Source organism: Tachyglossus aculeatus, chromosome 19 (genome assembly GCF_015852505.1).
Source record: "Tachyglossus aculeatus isolate mTacAcu1 chromosome 19, mTacAcu1.pri, whole genome shotgun sequence".
In the NCBI taxonomy this organism is placed as follows: Eukaryota; Metazoa; Chordata; class Mammalia; order Monotremata; family Tachyglossidae; genus Tachyglossus; species Tachyglossus aculeatus.
Genome location: NC_052084.1, coordinates 18,562,331 through 18,587,343, shown reverse-complemented (window position 1 = coordinate 18,587,343; position 25,013 = coordinate 18,562,331). Strand labels below are relative to the sequence as shown.

At 46.7% G+C, this 25,013-nt stretch overlaps 1 protein-coding gene across 1 annotated transcript in view; it reads left to right on the top strand.

The window, feature by feature from the left end:
• Positions 1 to 25,013, top strand: part of LRFN2 (leucine rich repeat and fibronectin type III domain containing 2) — a 172,840-nt gene that overhangs the window by 141,461 nt on the left and 6,366 nt on the right. The window contains exon 2 of the mRNA XM_038761093.1: positions 276 to 1,686. Coding sequence (XP_038617021.1) covers positions 276 to 1,686 — 1,411 coding nt within the window. The remainder of the gene's footprint in view (positions 1 to 275; positions 1,687 to 25,013) is intronic.

The following is a 25,013-nucleotide window of genomic DNA, read 5'->3' as shown; positions in this document are numbered from 1 at the left end:
TTATTGTTATTATTATTATTCCCTCACCTGTTTGATATATTTATTTATATTAACATCTGTCTTGCCCTCTAGACTGTAAGCTTCTTGAGTGCAGGGAATATGCCAGTTTGTTGTTGTATTTTACTCCTTCAAGCACTTAGTACGATACTCCGCACACAGTAAGCACTCACTACATACGATTGACTGAATGAATGAATGCTCTGCACATAGGAAGTGCTCAGAAAATGCAATCGACTGACGGAGAACTGTAACCCAGCCCGCCTCTTGTCTTGCAGGCCGCCCTCCAGAAGCGACCATGGACACCCTCCTCTGCGGCCTCCTGCTGATGGGCACGGCGCTTGGGGTGGATGCCTGCCCCAAATACTGTGTCTGCCAGAACCTGTCCGAGTCCCTGGGCACCCTGTGCCCGGCCAAGGGTCTGCTCTTCGTCCCAGCGGACATCGACCGGCGCACAGTCGAGTTGCGCCTAGGCGGCAACTTCATCGTCCACGTCAGCCGCGGGGACTTTGCCAACATGACGGGCTTAGTGGACCTGACGCTGTCCCGGAACACCATCGGTTCCATCCAGCCCTTCTCCTTCCTGGACCTAGAGAGCCTCCGCTCCCTGCACCTGGACAGCAACCGCCTGCCGGCCATTGGCGAGGACATCCTCCGGGGCCTGGTCAACCTGCAGCACCTGATCGTCAACAACAACCAGCTGAGCCGCATCTCGGACGAGGCCTTCGAGGACTTCCTGCTGACGCTGGAAGACCTGGACCTGTCCTATAACAACCTGCGCGGAGCACCCTGGGCCTCCATCCGCCGTATGGTCAACCTGCACCAGATCAGCCTGGACCACAACCTGATCGACCACATCGCCGAAGGCACCTTCGCCGACCTGCAGAAGCTGGCCCGGCTGGACCTGACCTCCAACCGGCTGCGCAAGCTCCCTCCGGACCCCATCTTCGCCCGCTCCCAGGCCTCGGTCGCCCCGGCGCCCACCCCCTTCTCCCCACCCCTGAGCCTCAGCTTCGGGGGGAACCCGCTGCACTGCAACTGCGAACTGCTCTGGCTGAGGCGGCTGGACCGCGAGGATGACATGGAGACCTGCGCCTCTCCAGCAGGCCTCAAAGGCCGCTATTTCTGGCACGTGCGGGAGGAGGAGTTTGTCTGCGAGCCACCCCTCATCACCCAGCACACCCACAAGCTCCTGGTGCTCGAGGGCCAGACTGCCTCCCTCCGCTGCAAGGCTTTGGGCGACCCCGACCCCCTCATCCACTGGGTGGCCCCCGATGACCGCCTGGTGGCCAACTCCTCCAGGACGGCGGTCCACGACAACGGCACGCTGGACATCCTTGTGGCCACCTCGCAGGACAACGGACCCTTCACCTGCATCGCCGCCAATGCTGCGGGGGAGGCCACCGCGGCCGTGGAGTTGACCGTGGTCCAGCTGCCGCACCTGAGCAACGGCACTGGAAGGGCGGCCCCGCCCAGGTCCCGCCTGTCCGACATCACTGGCTCCAGCAAGTCTGGGCGGGCGGGCGGGGGCGTCGAGCCCGCCCGAGGACCACCCGACAGGGCCGTGCAGGTCTCCGAGGTGACCGCCACCTCGGCCCTTGTCCGCTGGTCCGTGAGCAAGTCAGCCCCACGTGTCAAGATGTACCAGCTGCAGTACAACTGCTCTGATGACGAGGTGCTCGTCTACAGGTAAGATGGGGCAGGGGCCGGGGGGAGGCAAGGAAGTGGGGCGCGTGACCCACCCCCGCCTTCTCTTATGGCACAGGCCTGGGAAGTCAGAAGACCCCGGCTTCTAATCCACATGTCTCCTGGGTGACCTTGGGCGAGTCACTTCAAATCTCCAGGCCTCAGTTCCCTCCCCTGTGAAATGGGGGTTAAAAGAATGAGCCCCATGTGGGACAGAGACTGTGTCTAACTGGATTAACTCGTATCTACTCCAGAGTTTAGAACAGTGTTTGGTACATACGAAGCACTTAACAAATACCACAGTGATCATTATTATTCCACTCTAGTGTGGGAGGCCTGGCATGAGGCCTGGGCAGAGGGGAGAAATGATACCACCTTCGTTTTTCTCAGGGTTCTGAAATGTGTGTGGAAAGCCAAGGGGGATAGAGGGAAGAGTGGGAAGTTCACCCAGGCTGGGGGCGTTTGAGCTCAAGAACAACCTCCCAAAAACTTAATACAGTGTTCTGCATACGGTCGGCCGGGGATGTGTCTTATATTTTTCTATTGTACTCTCCCAAGCACTCAATATATAGGATCGACTGACTGAATGACTACTGCTACTTAATATAACAATTTCACTGCTGCTCAAATAATGATAATGATTATGGTATTTGTTAAGCAGTTACTATGTCCCAAGCACTGTATTAAGTGCTGCGGTAGAGACAAGATAATCAGGTACAACATGGGACCCGACATCTAAGTAAGAAGGAGAACAGGTATTTAATCCCTGTTTTGTAAATGAGAGAACTGAGGCCCAGAAAAGTTAAGTGACTTGCCAAAAGCCACACAGCAAGTAAGCGGCAGAGCCAGGATTAGAGCATCTTGCTGCAAGTCAGAAGGACCTGGGTTCTAGTCCTGGCTCCACCATTTGCCTGCCATGTGACCTTGGGCAAGTAACTTCTCTTCTCTCTGTCTCACTTACCTCATCTGTAAAATGGGAATTAAGACTGTGAGCCCCGTGAGGGATAAGGGATCGGGTCCAACCTGATGGTCTTAAATCTGCTCCAGCACTTAGGCCAGTGCTTGGCACATAGTAAGCGCTTAAGAAATACCATTTATTATTATTATTATTTATTATTATAAGTATGGACTGGAGTGGAGAGGCTGGAGGCTCTTGAGTAAGTCACTTATCTTCTCTGGACCTCAGCTTCCTCAGTGGGAAAATGGGCATAAAATACCTCCTCTCCCTTCCTCTTAGATAATAATAATAATAATTATAATGATATTGATGGTATTTGTTAAGCGCTTACTATGTGCCAAGCACTGTTCTAAGCACTGGGGTAGATACAAGGTTGTCCCACATGGAGCTCACATCTTAATCCCCACTTTATAGATGAGAGAACCGAGGCACAGAGAAGTTAAGTGGCTTGCCTAAGGTCACACAGCAGACAAATGGCAGAGTCTGGATTAGAACCCATGTCCTCCGACTCCCAAGCCTGAGCTCTTTCCACTAAGCCATGCTGCTTCTCTAAATGGTGAGATGATGAACTCCCAGAGGGACAGGGGCTGGTTTCATCCTATTATCATGAATTTACCACAGTGCTCACAGTGCTTGGCTCATGGTAATCTCTGAATAAATATCATTGTCATTATCATCATTATTACATTTATTGTGGAAAAAAAAGATAAAAGCAATTCTCTTCAGGGACACCTTCTGTCTAAATGGTACGTCAATGCATGGTTTGCAGGTTATTTTATTCAGCTGAGCAGCCCACAGAAGCTGTCTCTGGGGAAATGATCAGCAAGCCAAAGAAGTCATCAACCTCTGACCACTAACCCAAAGAGGTCAAGGAAAGGGCACGTGCAGAGCTGATTTCATTCATTGCCCCCTGCCTCCCTCCACCGCCCTTCCAGGACTTTGGCTTATTCTGAGCAACTGTGGAATAACCTCCTTCTTGGATAGACTGAAGAGAGAATCTGATTCATTAGTCTGGAAAGGAGAAAGCAGAGAGAGGATGTGATTGGAATTTATAACATCAGGAAAATGTGGATAGGACAAATTTAGAATTCTTGTTTCCCAAACCGAGAGATGGGGGCACCAGTTGAAGCCTGAAGATCTTAGCTTCCAAGCAAACAAACAAACAAAAATCAGTGTAGCCTAATGGATAGAGCACAGACTTGGGGGTCAGAAGGACCTGTCTTCTAAGCACCTATTTTTTTAAATGGTATTTTTTTTATGGGATTTGTTAAGTACTTACTCTGTGCCAAACATTCTAATAAATGCTGGAGCACAACTCCCAATAGGTGCTTAATAAATGCCACTGATGATGATGATAATTATGGATTTTCCACTTGGTGTTCTATTTTTTCTCCCTGATTACCATGTACCTGGCTCCCAACATATTATATATAGGGTTGTTTTTTTCTCTTAGAATTCATAGGTGTAGTGCTCTCTTCTGTTCTCTGGCTGGTGAGAGATTCACAGAGGGGGTGCAATAATTGTTAAAAGTCACAGGAAGAGGGCAAAACCCCAGGCTAGAAAAAGGGAAGTAAAGGGAGAGGTTTTATGAGAAGCTGTGGCTTAGTGGCAAGAGCACGGGCTTGGGAGTCTGAGGATGTGGGTTCCAATTCCGGCCGTGCCACTTGTCTGCTATGAGACCTTGGGCAAGCCACTTAACTTCTCTGTGTTTCCATTACCTCATCTGTAAAATGAGGAGTAAGACTGTGAGCCCCTTGTATCTACCCCAGTGCTTAGAATAGTGCTTGATACATAGTAAGCACTTAACAAATACGTTAATTATCATTATTATTTTATAAAGCAATGCCTCCCATTATTTGGCACCTCCAGCCTCTGGGAATAACATTACTGAGAGATGAAACCCCTTTATCAGAAATCTCAGCCAGATTACGATCCAGAAATTGACCCTTTCAGGGTGCCTGGAGGAAGAAAAAACAAGTGTATACATGGAGAATCATTGTGGAATCTCCTCACTTTCCATTGTTGGGGAGGTGATAAGCAGCATGACCTAGTGAATAGAGTATAGGGTCTGTTAGAAGAAGCAGCGTGGATCAGTGGAAAGAGCCTGGGCTTTGGAGTCAGAGGTCATGGGTTCAAATCCCAGCTCCACCAATTGTCAGCTGTGTGACTTTGGCCAAGTCACTTCACTTCTCCAAGCCTCATTTACCTCATCTGTCAAATGGGAGATTAAGACTATGACCCCCCCGTGGGACAACTTGATCATCTTGTAAACTCCCCAGCACTTAGAACAGTGCTATGCACATAGTAAGGGCTTAATAAATGCCATTAAAAATAAAAGAACCTGTATTCTAATCCCGGTTCTGCCATTTGTTTGCTGGGTGACTTTGGGCAAGTAACTTAACTTCTCTGTGTCTCAGTGAACTCACCTGAAAAATAGGGATTAAGACTGAGCCCCATGGGCTCAGTGTTACTGAAGTCATGAGAGGTGATAGCAGACTTGAAGGGGCCTGTCTGGTCTCCATCCCAATAAACCAGAGTACATAGCCTGAGCATTTATCCAGGAAACTGGAGAATATAATCCCAGTTCTCTGAGATATTCTTCTCATGTAGGGTTTCCTATGAATCAGATGACATTGACAAAGAGCAAATGACAAGACCAGATCTACTGGAGTGTTTAGAACAGTACTTAGCACATAATAAGTGCCTAACAAATATACCACTACTAGTACTACTATCATCATCAATCATATTTATTGAGCGCTTACTATGTGCAGAGCACTGTACTAAGCGCTTGGGAAGTACAAATTGGCAACATATAGAGACAGTCCCTACCCAACAGTGGGCTCACAGTCTACTACTACTGATAATAATTACAATCCCAAGAAATGACTTTCCTTTTCTCCCTCCAATTTAGACTTTAGGCCCAATGTGGGCCCTTATGATCCTGTATCCAACCCAGTGCTTGGTACAGTGCTTAGCACTTACTAAGCACTTAACAAATACAATCATTATATAATCAATCTCCCAGCATTGTCCTTGAGTAGGACAAAGGGCATGAACAGTAGCAAGATAGCCAAACAACTGTTTAAAGGTGAGTTGAAGTAGGAGGGACCTTAAATGAAGGCAGAAGACAGGTTTTAACCAAGGGCAGAAAGAAAGATTTTCAGATCTCATTGAAGGAAAACTTCAGCCAATGTGGCATCTATGTTGCCAGCTGGGAGACAGCAGAGGGAGAATGAGCTGCCCGGCATGGAGTAATCAGAAATAGGTGATTCTCTTGCTGCAGAGACTTTGAAACGATCAAGACATCCACATTCAGAATTGAAATGACACCAGGCCCTGCAGGTAGCAAATGCACCAGATGTGGAAGGAATTGTATCGGTGTGTTATCAGTGATATTCGTGCACATGCCAAAGTGGCAGCATTAAGCCTCACAGGACAGTTATAAACAAACACACACATACATGTAGACATACACAAAGACTCATATTCACACCCACAGACACTTCAAGTAGATTATCTACATACCTGTTCTGACATCCTTCTCTAATAGACTCTGAGACCCGTGATCAGAAACTCATTCTCTTCTCCAACTTGGATTCCTACCCCCTTCACAGATTCAGTGTAGACATGTTGATCACGAGGATAACGTTGAAATATTCAGCACGTTCTGATGATATTTGCACACTGGTTGGACCAAGCAAGGTTAGAGAAGCCACTTGGGCAAGGAAGGGAGAGAGAAAGAGAAGGAGAAAGAGAGAGAGAGAGAGTCTTCCCCCTGATTTTCCCATCACTGTGGACAGAACTACCATCTTTCCTGTTTCACAAGTCTGTAAACTTGAAGTTATCCATGACTCATCTCTTTCTCATCTCTCCCATAACCAGTCTATCACTAAATCATGTCAGTTCAACCTTCACAACATCGCTAAAATCTGCCCTTTCCTCTCCTTCCAAGCTGCTATGATGTTAATAAAAGCACTTATCCTATCCTGCCTTGAATATTGCATCAGCCTCCTTGCTGATCTCCTGGCTCTCCCCACTCCAGTCCATACTTCCCTCTGCTGTCTGGATCATATTTCTATAAAAATGTTCAGTCCGTGTTTCCCCATTCCTCAAGGACCTCCAGGGTTGCCCATCCACCTCCACATCAAACAGAAACTCTTGAAGGTCTTCCCTGACTAAGCCCTCATTTCCTCTTTTCCCACTCCCTTCTACATCACCCTGGTACGCTCCCTTTATTCACTCCTCCCTCAGCCCCTCTACACTTATGTCCATATCTGTAATTTATTCATTTATATCAATATCTGTCTCCTCTAGACTGTGAGCTCGTTGTGGGCAGGGAATATGTCTATCAACTCTGTTATATTGTATTTCCTGAAGCACTTAGCTCTGCACACAGTAAGCACTCAAGAAATACAAATCATTGATCAGTCGACTGAGACAAAGGCGATAGAATGGGGCAGAATTGAAATCTTTAATGGCATCTTCCCCGACATAAGGAAGTCAAGTGCCCTGCCTGGTGTTATGAGAATGAGATCCATAAACACTTGTCTCTGAGAGCCTCCGAGAACATCTGTCGTCAGCCACTTTATTGAAACTGTCGCTGGGAGAGTGAGAGGAATGGCAAAGATGCTTTGGAAAGAAAATTTGGAGTTAGCTGGGATTCAGCTGTGAGCTGTCACTGTCCTTCTTAATTGCTGTTGCCACCTTGATGATTTCGAAGGGGAGCAATATTCCTCAAAGAAAGGAGCAGAAGGAGGGTTTTAACTACCACTTCGCCTAAGGGTAAGAGCCCTATCCAGAGACTGAACTGTGAGTTAGACTCTACGCTCCTTGAGGCCAGAGATCATGTCAACTAGCTAATACAGTTAGCTAAGAGCTTAATACAATTCTTTGCATGGAAGAAGCTCTCAATAAATCATATCGATCGATTGATAAGCTGAAGGTGTTCCTGGAGAGCAGTGGGGAGAGGGAGACAGGACCCCATGATGAATGGGGTGAAAGGTTAGGGAAGATGATGGAAGGGCGGAGAAGAGGAACAAAGAAAAAGGAATGAATCAAATAGCTGAGAGTAGGAACTCACTGGGAGCCCTAGGGAGATTTCCATGATACAGGCTAGAGTGGGTTAATTAATAAAGTCTTTGGTGTTTGAGCCTTGATACCCCTTGGGAGTGGAGCTGGGGAAGGCAACACGGCCTTGACCAAGCCCTCAGTGTTCTAGACCCTATAAAAAGGGACAGAAGTGGCCTTGCCTTAATGGATAGAGCACGAGCCTGAGAGTCAGAAGGTTATGGGTTCTAATTCTGGCTCCACCACTTGCCTGCTGAGTGACCTTGGGCAAGTCACTTCTACATGCCTCAGTTACCTCATCTGTAAAATGGGTATTAGGACTGTGAGCCCCATGTGGGACAGGGACTGCGTCCAATTGATTAGCTTGTATCTACCCCAGCACTTAGTACAGTGTCTGGCACTTAGTAAGTGCTTAATAAATACCATAAAAAAAGTAGCCGGCAGCAAGCAGAAAGAGAAAAGAGCCTAAGTCTGGGAGTTGGGAGACCCATTTGGTGGTGGGGTTTTTTCGGGAGGGGAGGTACTTATTAAGGGCTTATTGTGTGCTAGACACTGTACTAAGCACTGGGGTAGATACAAACTTATCAGGTTGGACAAAGTTCCTGTCCCAAATGGGGCTCACTAATCCCATCTCCTCCATTTGTCTGCTGAGTGAGTTTAGCAGGTCACTTCACTTCTCTGGGCCTCAGTTTCCTCTTCTTTAGATTTTCTCTTCTACTTACTTTATTGTACTCTCCCAAGGTCCCAGGGCAGTGCTCAGTGGAGTGCTCTGCAAAGAGTGGATGCTCAATGCATGTCATTGATTGATCAATCAGAGGACCCTGGAGCTGGGTGAAATCTGGCATGAATCTATGCCCACTGACAAGTGAAATGGATTTTGCCTGCTCCTAGTCTTCCTAGACTCCCAAAGCAACAACCCTGCTTGGTTCCTCAAGAAAACCCCTCCAGGGTGTAAGTTCATTGTGGATAGGAAATGTTTCTGGTTATTGTCATATTGTACTCTCTCAAGGGCTTCGTACAGTGTTCTGCACACAGTAAACACTCAGTAAATATGGCTGAATGAATGAATGAAACCCCAGGCAATATCACTATAGCAGCTTGAGAGATTTAGCGTCTCTCACACTGTGTCCTGCTGTGTTGTATTAGATGCAAAAGATACCCATGGACCATTTTTCATTGTGATTTTTTTCAAAGTGTATAAAATAGATTCGGGGCCCTAGACAATCGATTTGGGGTGCAGACTTTATGGTTTCAGTGCCATAAGCCCTTGAAGTCATTTCCTTAAATAATAATAATAATAATGGAATTTATTAAGAACTTACTATGTGCAGAGCACTGTTCTAAGTGCTGGAGAGGTTACAAGGTGATCAGGTTGTCCCACGGGGGATCACAGTCTTAATCACCATTTTACAGATGTGGTAACTGAGGCCCAGAGAAGTGCAGTGACTTGCCCAAAGTCACACAGCTGACAAGCGGCAGAGCGGGGATTTGAACCCATGACCTCTGCCTCCAAAGCCCGGGCTCTTTCCACTGAGCAAAGTTGCTTCTCTGCTTAAAGAATATCCTGGGCTCTCTGTCTCATCAGCCTCCATGTCTAGGAGGAGAAATGGCAAAGTTGGGGAGGTAGAGAAGGAGAGGATGCCGAACATGGAGGTTGATGAGGCAGAGAGCCCAGGATATTCTTTAAGCAGAGAAGCAACTTGGCTCAGTGGAAAGAGCCCGGGCTTTGGAATCAGAGATCATGGGTTCAAATCCTGGCTCTGCCGCTTGTCAGCTGTGTGACTTTGGGCAAGTCACTTCACTTCTCTGGGCCTCAGTTACCTCATCTGCAAAATGGTGATTAAGACTGTGTGCCCCCTGTGGGACAACCTGATCACCTTGTAACCTCCCCAGCGCATAGAACAGTGCTTTGAGATAGAGACATGCCCCCAGTGGCTATAAAGCTTTTCTAGTCATTCTCCTGCCTTAGTCAGTCAGTCGTATTTATTGAGCACTTACTGTGTGCAGAACACTGTACTAAGCGCTTGGGAGAGCACAACATAATAAAACAGACACATTCCCTGTCCACAATGGGCTTACAATTTAGAGAATGAGCTCCTCCTCCTCCTCCTCCTTCTTCTCCTCCTTCTCTTCTTCCTCCTCGCCTCCCTCCTTCTTTTCTTCCCCTTCCTGTTCCTATTCTCCCTCCAAATACTCCTCTTCCCTCCCCTTTCACGTCATTCGTTCATTCAGTCAGCTGTATTTATTGAACTCTTACTGTGTGCAGGGCACTGTTATTTTTCCTTCCCCTATTCCTCCTCACTCTCTCCTCCTTCTTCTCACTCTTCTACTTCCCTTTTTATCTTCCTCAACCTCCTCCTTTCCTTCCCCCCCTACTTCTTTCTGCTTGCCCTAGTCCTCCTCCCCCTCCACCTCCTTCTCCTTCTTCTTCTCCTCCTTCCTCTTCTCCCTCTCCCTTCTTCTCCTCTTCTCCCTTCCCTCCTTCCCCTTTCCTTCCTCTTCCTTTTTTCCATTCTGTCTCCTCATCCTTCTCCATGCCCTCCTCCCATTCCACTTCTTCCTCCTACCCCATTCCTCCTCCCTCCTCCTCTTTCTCCCTCCTCCTCTGCCCCTTTCTCCTACTCTGCCCTTTCCTCCTCCTTTGTCTACTTCTTCTTTATTCATTAATTCATTCGATCATATTTATTGAGTGCTGTGTGCCGAGCACTGTCCTAAGCACTGGGAAAGTACAATTCAGCAATAGAGACAATCCCTGCCCGCACTGGGCTTACTGTCAGGGGCGGGGCAGGGGTTGGGTGGGGGGAGACAGACATCAAAACAAGTAAACAGGTTTCGATATAAATAAATAGAATTATAGATATATACATATATACATAAGTGCTGTGGGGTGGGGAGAGGTTCTCCCTCCTCATCTTCTCTTCCTCTTTCTCCCTCCTCCTCCACCCTTTCCTCCTTTTCCTCCTGCCTTTTCCTACTTCTCCCTCCTTTTCTTCTCCTCCTTTTTCTTCTCCCTCCTCCTCCTCCTCCTCCACCAGCTTCTCCTACTTTGCCTTTTCCTCCTCCTCCTCCTCTCTCTTCCCTCAATTCTATGTATCTATTTTGATGGTATTGACACATGCCTACTTGTTTTGTTTCATTGTCTGTCTCCCCCTTCTAGACTGTGAGCCTGCTGTTGGGTAAGGACTGTCTCTGTTGCTGAATTGTACTTTCCAAATGCTTAGTACAGTGCTTTGTACACAGTAAGCACTCAATAAATACAATTGAATGAATGAATGAATAATTCCCACTACCACCCTGCCCAAGGCTATCCATCTGAAAATAAGTCTGGTTCCTCAGCAGTAACCCTTTCCCCACATTTCATTCTTTGCTTGTTGTCTCTGGCTAGCAGCATCTTTTTGAAGATAGAAAGAGTCACCCAGAGTAAAGCCACCCTAAAGCAGATGAATTCCTCATACTCCAGAAACACGCTTTTCTTCTCCTCCTGTTGATTTAGTGTCATATGCTCATTCGTTCTAAACATGCTTGATGAGGGTTTTTTTGTCCTTGTTTATCTCACACTAGGAATGAACAAAATGCCTGTGTGCAGAAAGCAGGGCTTGGGGCTTGCCAGATTGAGACTGTCAGCTCACTGTGGGCAGGGAACCCATATAATAATAATAATAATAATAATAATAATAATAATAATAATAATAATAATGACAATAGCATTTGTTAAGCGCTTACTATGTACAAAGCACTGTTCTAAGTGCTGGGGAGGTTACAAGGTGATCAGTTAGTCCCACGGGGGGCTCATAGTCTTCATCCCCATTTTACAGATGAGGTAACTGAGGCACAGAGAAGTTAAGTGACTCACCCAAAGTCACACAGCTGACAATTGGCAGAGCCAAGATTCAAACCCATGACCTCTGACTCCAAAGCCCGGGCTCTTTCCACTGAGCCACGCTGCTTCTCTTACTAACTCGTTTATATTATTATTATTATTAATTATTAACTATTAATGATAATAATGATAATGATGATGGTATTTGTTAAGTACTTACTATGTCCCAAGCACTGTTCAAAGCACTGGGGTAGATACAAGGTAATCAGGTTGTCCCACATGGGGCTCACAGTCTTCATCCCCATTTTACAGATGAGTTAACTGAGGCACAGAGAAGTGAAGTGACTTGCCTAAAGTCACACAGCTGACAAGTGGCGGAGCTGGGATTAGAACACACAATCTCTGATTCTGTGTGCAGAGCACTGTATTAACTGTTTTGGAGAGTGCAATACAATAGAACTGGAGGACACATTTCCTGGAAATGCCGATTCCCTCAGAATCATGACTCTAGACTATAATCTCATCATGGGCAGGGAATGTGTCTACTAACTCTGTAATATTTCCCTCTTCCAGGTGCTTAGTACAGTGCTCTGTGCACAGTATGTAAGTGTTCAATAAATACGACTAATTGATTAATTGACACAGGGGTTCTATCACAAGTCCTAGAGAGGCTCATTGGAGAAGTCTGGCTCACTTCTCTGGGCCTCTTTAGTCTCATCTGTGAAATAGACCTGCAAATCTGCCTTCTGAGGGAGAAGGGAGAAGGCAACAGTGTGTTTGCATAGTGAATTCCTCAACAACAACACTCTCCTCGACCCCCTCCAGTCTGGCTTCCGTCCCCTACATTCCACGGAAACTGCCCTCTCAAAGGTCACCAATGACCTCCTGCTTGCCAAATCCAACGGCTCATACTCTATCCTAATCCTCTTTGACCTCTCAGCTGCCTTCGACAGTGTGGACCACCCCCTTCTCCTCAACACGCTATCTGACCTTGGCTTCACAGACTCCGTCCTCTCCTGGTTCTCCTCTTATCTCTCCGGTCGTTCATTCTCAGTCTCTTTTGCAGGCTCCTCCTCCCCATCCCATCCCCTTACTGTGGGGGTTCCCCAAGGTTCACTGCTTGGTCCCCTTTTGTTCCCGATCTACACGCACTCCCTTGGTGACCTCATTCACTCCCACGGCTTCAACTATCATCTCTACGCTGATGACACCCAGATCTACATCTCTGCCCCTGGTCTCTCCCCCTCTCTCCAGGCTCGCATCTCCTCCTGCCTTCAGGACATCTCCATCTGGATGTCTGCCCACCACCTAAAACTCAACATGTCCAAGACTGAACTCCTTGTCTTCCCTCCCCAAACCCTGCCCTCTCCCTGACTTTCCCATCTCTGTTGACGGCACTACCATCCTTCCCATCTCACAAGCCCACAACCTTGGTGTCATCCTCAACTCCGTTCTCTTGTTCACCTCTCACATCCAAGCTGTCACCAAAACCTGCCGGTCTCAGCTCCACAACATTGCCAAGATCCGCCCTTTCCTCTCCATCCACACGGCTACTCTTCTCGTTCAAGCTCTCATCCTATCCCGTCTGGACTACTGCATCAGCCTTCTCTCTGATCTCCCATCCTCGTGTCTCTCCCCACTTCAATCCATACTTCATGCTGCTGCCCAGATTGTCTTTGTCCAGAAACGCTCTGGGCATGTTACTCCCCTCCTCAAAAATCTCCAGTGGCTATCAATCAATCTGCGCATCAGGCAGAAACTCCTCACCCTGGGCTTCAAGGCTCTCCATCACCTCGCCCCCTCCTACCTCACCTCCCTTCTCTCCTTCTACAGCCCATCCCGCACCCTCCGCTCCTCTGCCGCTAATCTCCTCACCGTACCTCATTCTCTCCTGTCCCGCCATCGACCCCTGGCCCACGTCATCCCCCGGGCCTGGAATACCCTCCCTCTGCCCATCCGCCAAGCTAGCTCTCTTCCTCCCTTCAAGTCCCTACTGAGAGCTCACCTCCTCCAGGAAGCCTTCCCAGACTGAGCCCCTTCCTTCCTCTCCCCCTCGTCCCCCTCTCCGTCCCCCCCATCTTACCTCCTTCCCTTCCCCACAGAACCTGTTTATATGTATATATGTTTGTACATATTTGTTACTCTATTTATTTATTTATTTTACTTGTACATATCTTTTCTATTTATTTTATTTTGTTAGTATGTTTGGTTTTGTTCTCTGTCTCCCCCTTTTAGACTGTGAGCCCACTGTTGGGTAGGGACTGTCTCTATACGTTGCCAACTTGTATTTCCCAAGCGCTTAGTACAGTGCTCTGCACACAGTAAGCACTCAATAAATACAATTGATGATGATGATGATGATGATGAATTTTGTCCATAAAGGCCTACATAGGTTGTGATCTGTGGGAAAGTGAGATTTACCAGAATTTTCTTTCTGGAGAAAACAGTACGTCTGCTTCATTTTTAACAGAGTGGTGTGTTCTTTCACATCCTATTACTCCGGTATGGGATAATTATTTATGTTCTTTCTTAATTAGCTAATTATGCATGTGCTGCAGTATTTCAAATAATAAATCTTTTTATTTAGTTGTTCTTAAGTGGATTTTTGTTTGTTTGAGGTTATGGGGATTTATGAGTCCCCCTGCATTAGGGGGGAGTTTATGGGATTTGGTTAGTGATTTAATTTGTGTTTATTGTTACTGGGGGAGTTTTGGGGGACAGAGTAAAGGAGGGGAGGGCCTGAGAGAGAACAGAGCTGCTGTTTATGGGGAAGATTGACTCCCTGGAATTAGAAATCGTAGCAGCTGGTTCTGCAGTACATAACAATCAGCATTTTTTTTCCCCAAGTTTAAAATGCACTGTCTGTGAGACAAAGTTAAGAGGGTGTTGGGTTTTTTGGTTTTTTGCCGGGAGTTTTTTGGTTTCCTTAAAGATTGACTTGATTTTCAGTCTCCCAGGAAGGTGTTCAGAGCACACATGGGACTTAAAAATACCAGAGGCCTGTTTGGTCAGCTTTGGTGTTCAACTTCAAAGGAAGCAGCAATGTTCTGTAGCTGCCCTGAGCCTGCTTCATGATTCCTGCCTGCCTGAGGCCCTGCAACCATTCTCTCTGAAGCTGGGGATTTCAATTTTCTGCAATAGTCTCAGGAGCCACGGGTGAGAGGAGGAAGGCGACCTCACTGAGAAAATGCTATGTGCTTAGAACAGCTCTAGAAGACTTGGTGAGAGAGAAGCAGTGTGGTCCAGTGGATAGAGCTTGGGCCTAGGCATCAGGAGGACCTGGGTTCTAATCTTGGCTCTGCTTTAAAATGAGGATTAGGACTGTGAGCCCCACGGGCGACAGGGACTGTGTAAAACCCAATTTGCTTGTATCCATCCCAGCACTAAGAACAGAGCCTGGCACATAGTAAATGCTTAAGCAATGCCACAATTAGTATTAATAGTAGGGCTCTGAAAGAGGAAGAGAAGGAAGACCAGTGGAAGGAAGGAGCCAGTGGATGGGAATACAGAGAGTAAGAGAAGATGTGATTTGGAAGTGACAGAGCAAAAAGGGAAAAAGGAATGGGAGGCTGAGGGAGCAGCATGACCTTGGGGAAAAAACATGGACCTGGGAGTTGGAGGACCTGGGTTCGAGTCCTAGCTCCACCACCTATCTGCTCTGTGGCCTTGGGCAAGTCACTTCTTTTTTTTCATGGCATTTGTTAAATGCTTAATATGTGCCAAACACTGTTCTAAACACTGGGTGAACACAGGCAAATCAGGTTAGAAACAGTCCCCATCCCACATGGGGCTCCCTGTCTTCATCTCCATTTTACAAATGAGGGAACTGAGGCCCAGAGAAGTTATGTGACTTGCCCAACATCACACAACAGACAAGTGGCGGAGCTGGGATTACAACCCAGATCCTTCTGACTCCAAGGCCCAGGCTTTAGCCACTAGGCCTTCCTGCTTCTACTATTACTACTACTATTACAAGTCCTCCTCCTCCTCCTCCTCCTCCTCCTCCTCCTCCTCCTCCTCCTGCTCCTCCTCCTCCTCCTCTCATTACCACTGCAACTATTACAACTACTACTACTAATCCGTGGAAAGTTTGAGTTGGCCTACTGGGTGACATAGCAGGGTATCTACAAGGCTTCCTGGGTGGGATCCTGGTTGCCCAAAGTCAGAGAAAGTAATTTTCAGGTGGACACAATAGTCCCATGGCTCATGCCAGTGAGGGACAGCACCTATTAGGAGAGGCATGGAAGAAGGAAGGTAATAATAATAATAATGCTGGTATTTGTTAAGCACTTACTATGTGTGAAGCACTGTTCTAAGCACTGGGAGGGATACAAGGTGATCAGTTTGTCCCACGTGGGGTTCAGAGTCTTAATCCCCATATTTACAGATGAGGTAACTGAGACACAGAGAAGTTAAGTGACTTGCCCAAAGTCACACTGCAGTCACAACTCATCTGGCCATCTCTATTAAGCTTCCAGTCTTAACCCCCGCTTTACAGATGAGGAAACTGAGGTAAAGAGAAGTGAACTAGTAATGGAATCAGGATTAGAACTCAAGTCCCAGAACTTTATCCACTAGGCCATGCTGGAAGCCCATAGTGGAGAAGGAGCCCCCAGAAATGAGTACTGCGCTGGCTGATTTATAAGTTGAAATTGGTTTTCCTCCCCCGCCCCAAACACCGCATTGTCCCTCATTCCATCCTGAAAACTCTGCGATCTGGGCACCAGAGGAGGATGAATGGGTTTATGTTTCGTCTTGATGTGCTACCGTGCTGGCTGCAGTGTCCCCGATGAGTTACGAGGCCGAGCGAGGAGCGTGAAGCTGTGAATCACCAATGGCTTCTCTCTGGGCTGTGAGCCCCAGATCCTGGCTGGGAGGGCCCACTTCTAATAGATCACTGCCCCGCTGTTGACCTTGAATCTTAAGCAAAGTGAAATAGAAAGGTCATATTCGTCCCATCAGAATCATAGGAGCAGGAAAATATCGGAATCTGTGGAGGGTCGATAAATAACCCCTCAAACCATTCTGAGCAAGCCTGAATTCATGTCCGACAAGTGACTAGCTCTATGTTCTCTCTCAGTTTCTCTGAACTCTGTGAACCCAGAATTGCCAAAAGCCCAGGCTTCCTAGGCTGACCTTCAAACTTTTTGTGAAGTTCAGCTTTTCCTTTAACTATGTCTGTTCACAACCAATCCATAGCCAGATGTTGAATCTGTCCCAGAATCCTCTTTGCCTTTACTGCCTGGATGCTAACTGACTTCTTTTTTTTATGGTATTTGTTAAGCTCTTTCTATATGCCAGGCAAGCTAATCAGGTTGGTCAAAATTTTCCTCCTACATGGGGTTCATTTTACAGATAAGAGAACGGAGGCCCAAATGAGTTAAGTGACTTGCCCAAGGTCACACAACTAATAATCAATCAATCATCAGTCTTGCCCCCACCAAGTTTCCTTAAAATTTTCCATTTTCCACTCCAAACCTGGTACTTAATCGGTATTGTTTACTTATGGTATTTGTTACTTGCTTATTAGTACTAGGCCACTACTCTAAGCTCTGGGATAGACAAAAGATAACCTATTAGGCATAGTCTCTTTCCCACATGGGGCTCACAGCCTTCAGTACTTCAGTACTTCAGGCTGTCTCCTTTCTCTAGCAATGACACTGCTGAGTTGAGGTTTGGGAGGCACAGAAACTGACACACTCTCATCTTTACCTCAGTAAACCAGTGCAGTGATGAGCTTTAAGGCTTAATTTCCCAAAATGATAATCAATCAATTGTATTTATTGAGCGCTTACTGTGTGCAGAGCACTGTACTAAGCGCTTGGGAAGTACAAGTTGGCAACATGTAGAGACAGTCCCTACCCAACAGTGGGCTCACAGTCTAGAAGGGGGAGACAGAGAACAAAACCAAACATATTAACAAAATAAAATAAATAGAATAGATATTTACAAGTAAAATAAACAAATAAATAGAGTAATAAATATGTACAAACATATATACATATATACAGGTGCTGTGGGGAAGGGAAGGAGGTAAGACGGGGGATGGACAAGGGGGACGAGGGGGACAGGAAGGAAGGGGCTCAGTCTGGGAAGGCCTCCTGGAGGAGGTGAGCTCTCAGTAGGGCCTTGAAGGGAGGAAGAGAGCTGGCTTGGCAGATGGGCAGAGGGAGGGCATTCCAGGCCAGGGGGATGACTTGGGCCGGGGGTCGACGGCGGGACAGGCGAGAACGAGGCACGGTGAGGAGATTAGCGGCAGAGGAGCGGAGGGTACGGGCTGGGCTGGAGAAGGAGAGAAGGGAGGTGAGGTAGGAGGGGGCGAGGTGATGGAGAGCCTTGAAGCCGAGGGTGAGGAGTTTCTGCCTGATGCGCAGATTGATAGCCACTGGAGATTTTTGAGGAGGGGAGTAACATGCCCAGAGCATTTCTGGACAAAGACAATTTGGGCAGCAGCATGAAGTATGGATTGAAGTGGGGAGAGACACGAGGATGGGAGATCAGAGAGAAGGCTGATGCAGTAGTCCAGACGGGATAGGATGAGAGCTTGAATGAGCAAGAGCTTGAACGAGCAGACAGACATCCCATAGTTGCTCCTTCTCCTCTCCTCCATGGTTGCTTCTTCTCTCCTCCATGGTTGCTGCTTCTCCTCTCCTCCCCTCCATGGTTGCTTCTTCTCCTCCCCACCGTGATCGTTCCTTCTCTCCTCAATGGTCATTCCTTCGTCTCTCTTCCATGGCTTCTCCAACCTCTCACCCCCATGGTTGCTTCTTCTCCTCTTCTCCCTGAATGTTCTTTCCCCTCTCTTTCCTTGTTGTTCCTCTCCCTACCATGGTTGTCCCTTCTCCTCTCCTCCATTATTGTTCCTTCTCTTCTCCTCCATGGTTGTTCTTTCTCCTCTCCTCCATGGTTGCTCCTTCCACGCTCCTCCAATATTGCCCCTTCCCCTCTTCTCCAAGGTGAGGGTTATGTCTTCTTTCCATTTCCTCACCCAGGAGCCATTTCTGAGCCCTGCTCCAGTGGGATGAGAAACACTTTGGGAAATGGTAAAACACAATGGCCCTTAACTTTTCTATCAATGAGACCTACTGAAGCCCCCATGTAAGCTGCATCTGACAGGAGTGACCTCCTCTTAGGTCACAGCCACGGACAGAGACTTGAATGCCCTTCTCTGGAGCAGGTCTGCATGCCTCTGGCTTCAGCTGGCAGCTGCCTCATTACTTGCCATCCCCCAACCCTCCTTCTTTCCTTGACCAAATGCAAGAAGCAGTAACTTGGTCCCTCAGAAGCACAGTGTTGTCTTCTTCAAGTGGGATAGTCAGGTGGCCAAAGAATAGTACCAGTTAGCTCAGGCCATGGAGGCCAATTCACACTAATAAATGGCAATGAATAGGTGACCAGGAAATTACAGGCATTGACATCTAAGGAAACTGTATCTCCCACATATTCATTGCACAGGAACATTGAAATGCATTTAGCTGGATCTATTCAATGGTAATTGTCCCACTGAGTCAGGCCTGGGCCTCTCAATAGGGGCCAATTATCAACTGCATCCTTCATTATAGCCTATCTCAATACTAACCCTCAGCATCTCTGTCACACATGCGAATCCCCATGTCCCACAGGGCCCACTCATCCAGGAAATCCCCACCTGGGAGGCTGAAGGTCAACCCTGTCATCTCCCTGCAGGCAGCAGCAGCTGAAATCCAGAAAGCTGAACTCCTCTGATGCCCCCCCAGCTATACCCAGTGCTCATGAGCTGATGGGGAAGCTTGAAAATGAGAATGATAATAATAATAATAATAATAGCATTTATTAAGCGCTTACTATGTGCAAAGCACTGTTCTAAGCGCTGGGGAGGTTACAAGGTGATCAGGTTGTCCCACAGGGGGCTCACTGTTTTAATCCCCATTTTGCAGATGAGATAACTGAGGCCCAGAGAAGTTAAGTGACTTGCCCAAAGTCACACAGCTGACAGTTGGCGGAGCTGGGATTTGAACCCATGACCTCTGACTCCAAAGCCCAGGCTCTTTCCACTGAGCCTCACTGCTTCTCCGAAGCAATGTAGCCTATTGGAAAGAGCCTGGGCCTGGAGTCAGAGGACCTGGGTTCTAGTCAGTGAATCAATCAATTGTATTTATTGAGCTCTCACTGTGTGCAGAGCACTGTACTAAGTGCTTGGGAGATTACAATAAAAAAATTAACAGACACATTCCCTGCCCACAACAAGCTTACAGCCTAGAGTGGGTTCCAATATCAGCTCGACCACTTGTCTGCTGTGTGATCTTGGGTAAGACTCTAAACTTCTCTGTACTTCAGTTGCCTCATCTGTGAATTAGGGATTAAATCCTCCTCCCTCCAACTTTGAGAGCCCTACATGGGGCAGGCTGTTTCCAACCAGATGATCTTATATCTATCCATATAAGATTGATATCTATCTTTCTAATATCTATCTATACATCTATATACACTATCTATAGTGTTTAGAACAGTGCTTGATGCTTCGAATGTGCTTAATAATACCATTTTAAAAAAGAAAAATCTGTTGGTTTTCAGGTGGAATGACGGTAGTCTCTCCTGAGCTCCGTGGGCAGGGAATGTGTCTGTTTATTGTTATATTGCACTCTCCCAAGCCCTTAGTACAGTGCTCTGCATACAGTAAGTGCTCAATAAATGCAATTGAATGAATGAATGAGTGAATGGATGAGGATAAGTGACTGAGAGGTCATCTCTCTTTTTGCCTCTCTTGGAACACACCACTCCTTGCTGATGGCCTTAGCTGCTGAAAGTGCTCCATCAGTCAATCAGTCTGTCAGTGAATCTATCAGCATAAAGTTGTTATGGAGCTCTCTGGCTCAAGGGCCCTGTCCTTTGACATGCTTTGGGGAGGGCCAGAAGGAGGAGAAGACTCGGTCTTTGCCCTTGAGGAGCTGACAGAAAGTGCAGAGATGGAGATGCAGAGAAACAGAGGAGATGAAAAGAGGGACCGACGAATAAAACCATGAAAGAGGAATTTCCAGCACCAACAAAAGAATCCTAATTTATGAGGCACCTTCCAGCACTAAAGGATCGCTAGAATGATCGGTTCAGCCTTCACCACATCACTAAAATCTACTCTTTCTCCTTCCATCCAAACCGCTACCACATTAATCTGTGCACTTATCCTATCCTGACTTGACTATTGCATCTGCCTCCTCGCTGATGTCCCTGCCTCTTGTCTCGCCCCACTCTTTACTCTGCTGTCCAGATCATTTTTCTAAAAAAGCATTCAGTCCATGTTTCCCCATTCCTCAAGAATCTCCTGTGGCTGCCTGTCTACTTCTGCATCAACAGACACTCTTTACCATCAGTTGGAAAGCACTCCATTACCTTATCCCGTCTACCATGCCTCCCTGATTTCCTGTTATAACCCAGCTTGCACACTTCACTGCTCTAATGCCTGCACACTTCAGTGTACCTCAGTCTCGTCTACCTCACCGTCGACCTCTCGCCCACAGCCTGCTTCTGGCCTGCACTGTCCTCCCCCTCCTTCTCCCTTTGATGTCACCTTTGCACTTGGATTTGTACCCTTTATTCCCCTCTCCTGTAGCCTCATAGCACAAATGTATATATCTGTATTTTTTTTATATTCATGTTTGTATCCCCCTCTAGACTGAAAGCTCACTGTGGGCAGGGAACGCACCTACCAACTCTGTTTTATTGTACTCTCCTAAGCACTTAGTACAGTGCTCTGCATACGTTAAGAGTTCAACAAATATGATTGATTGATGATGCTGAATTTGTTCATCAGAGAAGGCTGCATGAAGGAGGTGGGATTTGCCTTCTGTCAATTCTTGCAGTTCTTTTGGAGAACTTCTGGACTAAGTCAATGGGATGAATATTCTGCAGTCAGTCAATCCATGTCAGTCAGTCAATCATATTTACTGAGCATTTACTGAAGGCAGAGCACTGTACTAAGCACGTGGGAGAGTACGATATGGCAGACACATTCACCGCCCTCAGTTGGTGCATCGCACCTTGCTAAGCACTTGAGAGAGTACAGTGCTTGGCACATAGTAAATACTTAACAAATGCCACAATTCCCTTTATTAGTAATATAGTGGAGTCATGCTTTCTCAAGAAGTTTACAATCTAGACTTGTGCTATCATGCCTATTCAATCGCTGGCCAGCGTCTTTCTGGATCCTTCTTCCTCCTTGATCCTTCATGATTCCCTCTCCATCCCCTCATTGCCCCCCAAATAATTTTGCATATTGCAGACCGTTGGAAACCCTTTTGCTCCAAATTTAAGGAGAGCTTTTCCACTTCTGCCACCCACAGAATCCCTGTAGATCACTCTTTCTAAACCTTAATTAGTTCCATCCCTGTCACGTAATGCTTCATTAGAGTGACACAGACGGTGTCAGGGACGGGATCAGCAGAAACTCAACCCAGAGAAATGCTGAGTCTGTTCCTCGTGCCAATCAGGCAAGATAACCAACGGCTCAGGGCGGAGAGGGCAGACTGGCTTCCAGACTCGGGAAATTGAATCTCCAGATGGTTGCCAGCATGTGAAACATGCTTGTCATCCAGAGGTAGGAGTGAAAAATGGGTGGATATGAGATTTTCAGCACCTTAAGCATCAGGGGTAATGGAGAGTCGGGGGCCATGTTTCGGCAGGAAAGAGATTAATTTATTCATGCATTCATTTGTTCAATCCATTCATTCAATTGCTCCTTCATTTGGTCACTCATTTATTCATTCTTCCATTTATTCATCCATTCATGCATGCAAGCATTCACACATTCTTTCATTTGCTGATTCATTCGAGCTTTCATTCGTTCTTCCATGTATTCATTTTTTTCATTCATTTATTCTTTTATCTATTCATTCATTTTTGCAATCATTCAGTAGTATTAACTAAGCACCTAAGTAGTATTAACAGTGCACAAAGAACTGTTCTGAGCCTAAGGAAAAAAGAATCACTGGATGAGAATTAGACCAGGGGACTCCAAGGGATTCACAACCTAAGAATGAGCTGGGGGAAGGATTGGTGATGAACACATTGCTAAAATCTGTCCTTTCCTCTCTAGCCAAACTTCTATCATGTTAATCCAAGCACTTGCCCTATCTCACCTTGATTACTGCATCAGCCTCCTTGCTGATCTCCCTGCCTCATGTCTCTCCCCACTCCAGTCCATACTTCACTCTGATGCCCACATCATTTTTCTACAAAAATATTCAGTCCAGGTTCTCCCACTCTTCAAGAACCTCCAGTGGTTGCCCATCCACCTCCACATTAAAATAGAAACTCCTCACCTTTGGCTTTAAAGTACTCAATCACTTTGCTCCCTTACCTAGCTGTTTTTCTACTATACCCCAGCCTGCATACTTTGCTCGTCTAATGGCAACTACTCACTGTACCTTGATCTGATCTATCTTGCTGGTGATTTCATGCCCATGTCCTGCCTCTAGCCTGGAATGCCCTCCTTCTTCATATCTGACACACTATTACTCTCTTCACCTTCAAAACCTTTCCCAAAGCACATCTGCTCTACGAGAGCATCCCTGACTAAGCCCTCATTTCCTCTTCTCCCATTCTCTTCTGCATCACCCTTGCAATTAGATTTCCTCACGTTATTCACCTGTCCCACAGCACTTTGTACATATCCATGATTTATTGATGTATATTAACATCAGTCTCCCCTTCTAGACTGTAAGCTAGTTATCATCATCAGTCGTATTTATTGAGCACTTACTGTGTGCAGAGCACTGTACTAAGCACTTGGGAAGTACAAGTTGGCAACATATAGTGAGCTAGTTGTAGGCTGGGAACGTTTCTACCAGCTCTCTTATATAGTTCTCTCCCAAGAGCTTAGTACAGTGCTCTGCACATAGTAACGGCCTGGGTTCTAATCCCACCTCCTCCATGTTTCTGTTGTATGACCTTGGGCAGGTCACTTAACTTCTCTGTGCCTCAGTTCCCTCATCTGCATAATGTAGAGTAGGGAGCCCCAGGTGGAACATGGACTGTGTCCAACCTGATTTGCTTGTATCTACTCCAGTGCTTAATACATTGCCTGGCACATAGCGAGTGCTTAACCAATGCTATTTTTAAAAAAGAAGGGAGAACAAGTATTGAATCCCCATTTTGCAGATGAAGGAAATGAGGCACAGAAAAGTTATTTGACTTACCCAAGGTCACACAGCAGACAAGTGGAGGATCAAGGGTTAGAATCCAGGTCCTCTGCCTCCTGGGCTCATGCTCTTTCTACTAGGCTCTGCTGCTTCCCAGTATTAATATTCAGATAGGATTCAGCAAACTGTCCAGCTATTTGAGTGTCAAACATATTTTTGGAGAAAAAGGGAGACAGAAGAAGGAATATGCTCCAGTATTGCCAGATAAATGGCAACCCACCACAATACCTACCCCAGACCTTAGAACAGTGTTTGACACATAGTGAGCTCATAATAATAATAATACTGATGGTGTTTGTTAAGCTCTTTGTCCAGCACTGTTCTAAGCACTGGGGGAGATACAAGCTAATCAAGTTAGACATAGTCCCTATCCCACATGAGGCTCACAACCTTAATCCTCATTTTACAGATGAGGTAACTGAGGCACAAAAAGTTAAGTGATTTGCCCAAGGTCATGCAGCAGACAAGTGGCAGAGTCTTGATTAAAACCTGGGTCCTCCTGACTCTTAGGCCCACAAAAAAAAAATGAAAGAGACCAAGAGACCAGTACAGAGTCCCTCCTTCCCCATCCCTGAGCTCTCTGGAGCCAAAGTCGATTACTTGTACAATCTGTAATTAATCTTTAAAACCTCGCTGAAATGCTCATTGAGACTCTGCAGTTTTATGTGACTCTAGATTCTGCAGACAGTAATTGCCCGTGCTGGAAGAACGATCTTGGCTCCTCTGTGGAAATTCAGGCTTGGTAAATAGATTTATACGTAATTAACAATTGGTGGAGACTGCCTAGCAACAGTGTCATTCATTTGGAGGCTCATCCTTGGTGTTTCTGGTTCTCATTGCTGGAGTCCACCTATGGAGCGATTCCCTGGATTTGTGGATCAGTCAGCTGGCGAGTGCCAGAACATTTATTTTTCCTGGTATTCATTAAGCGCTAACTCTGGGCCAGGCACTGGACTAAGACCTGGGATAGATGCAAGATAATCAGGTTGGGCACAATCCATGTCCCATGTGGGGCTCACAGTCTTAAACCCCATTTTGCAGCTGAGGTAACTGAGGCCCAGAGAAGTGAAGTGCTTTAGGCATATCAAGTGCTTAAGGAATATCAACTGCTTAAGGTAAACAGATCCCATTGCCTAGGTGACACAGAAGGGAGAGGGAGAAGGGGAAAAGAGGTCTTAGTTGGGGAAGGCCTCTTGGAGGAGATGTGCTTTTAATAAGGCTTTGAAGGTGGGGCGAGGGATCGTCTGCCAGATCTGAAAGGAGAGGGAGTTCTGAGTCAGAGACAGGATGTGGGTAAGGGGTCGGCAGC